General features: G+C 52.9%; 1 protein-coding gene across 1 annotated transcript; it reads right to left on the bottom strand.

Moving 5' to 3' along the window:
* Window positions 1-123: 123 nt before the first annotated feature.
* LOC117941387 (ribosomal biogenesis protein LAS1L-like) lies at window positions 124-1,208 on the bottom strand (the record flags this gene model as incomplete). The annotated part of the gene is made up of 3 exons (XM_034866425.1): window positions 879-1,208; window positions 406-477; window positions 124-366 (listed from the first exon to the last, which is right to left on the bottom strand). Coding segments are annotated over exons 1-3 (513 nt in total), but the record flags the coding sequence as incomplete, so codon positions are not given.
* Between the last annotated feature and the right edge of the window lie 347 nt (window positions 1,209-1,555).

Genomic DNA, 1,555 nt, shown 5'->3' with positions numbered 1-1,555 from the left:
CCACCAGACTCCATGTAAATAACCACTGCTTTTAGCGTGTATAGAGCAGCATATCTCCACCAGACTCCATGTAAATAAACCACTACTTTTAGTGTGTGTAGAGTTAGTTAGTGTGGTCCTCACCTGGACCAGGTGGTCTGTTCCTCCCGGCTGCTTCCTATTGGCTGAGAGGAAGCCGGTTGGGGAGACTCCAGTGAGGAACGGCAGACCCATCCTCACCATCATCATCTTCCTATTCCTCATCTCCGTCCTGCTACTTTCTCTCTCATCATGCACCTGGGGACCTGTTGGCTCCACCTCCTCTTCCTCCACCAAGTCGTCTTCCTCCACTTCTCGCTGCCAGTCTTCTGGAGGCTCCGCCCCTTCCTCCTCCTCCGCCCCTTCCTCTTCCTCCTCCTCCTCCGCCTCTTCCTCTTCCTCCTCCTCCTCCACCTCCCGCTGCCAGTCCTCTGGAGGCTCCGCCTCCATCTCATCCGGCTGCAAGGTAAATATAAAGGGACATTTTAACAAGTATAGTGTGTGTCCCTGAGTGGGTAACAAGCATAGTGTGTGTGTGTGTCCCTGTGTGTGTAACAAGCATAGTGTGTGTCCCTGTGCGTGTGTGTGTCCCTGTGTGTGTAACAAGCATAGTGTGTCCCTGTGTGTGTAACAAGCATAGTGTGTGTGTCCCTGTGTGTGTAACAAACAGTGTGTGTAACAAGCATAGTGTGTGTCCAAATTGGCCAGCACACCCAGAATGCACCTGAACACACCTCCCTGTAAGACCAGCACGCCCAGAATGCACCTGAACACACCTCCCTGTAAGACCAGCACGCCCAGAATGCACCTGAACACACCTCCCTGTAAGACCAGCACGCCCAGAATGCACCTGAACACACCTCCTCCACCTTCTGTTGCTCCGTGTCCCGCCGTCTCCTCGCCGGTCTGGTGGGTTTCTCCCGCTCCAGTCTGGGTCTGGAGATGTGCATCCTGTACTGGATGCAGCAATCGGCGCCGCTCTGCTCCATGGTCTGCGTGAGGGGGCTGATCAGGTAATCCTGGATCCAGAAGGCCTTGCCCAGGCGGTCTTGAGCCATCGCCTCGCACAGCTGCTTCAACACGTGGTTACGGTCGGCGTCGCTCGCCCACGTGCAGTCCGCCACGATCACCAGGCGCTTGGACGGCTTCGGGGCCCGATCAGTGGCCGGGGGGACCGGGGGGACCACTAGAGACAGACATGAATCACGTTAGGCTGTTTATTAGATAACTAAGTGGTGGAGCAAGCTAGAGAAAGAACAAAGAGAGAGAGAGAGAGAGAGAGAGAGAGAGAGAGAGAGAGAGAGAGAGAGAGAGAGAGAGAGAGAGAGAGAGAGAGAGAGAAAGAGAGAAAGAAAGAAAGAAAGAAAGAAAGAGAGAGAGAAAGAGAGAGAGAGAGAGAGAGAAAGAAAGAAAGAAAGAAAGAAAGAGAGAGAGAGAGAGAGAGAGATGCTACTGTACGACTATACATGCTAAAAGTAGTGATTATTTACATGGAGTCTGGTGGAGATATGCTGCTCTATACATGCTAAAAGTAGTG

This window comes from Etheostoma cragini, unplaced genomic scaffold, assembly GCF_013103735.1.
Source record: "Etheostoma cragini isolate CJK2018 unplaced genomic scaffold, CSU_Ecrag_1.0 ScbMSFa_67, whole genome shotgun sequence".
In the NCBI taxonomy this organism is placed as follows: Eukaryota; Metazoa; Chordata; class Actinopteri; order Perciformes; family Percidae; genus Etheostoma; species Etheostoma cragini.
This window is presented reverse-complemented; position numbering and strand designations above follow the sequence as displayed.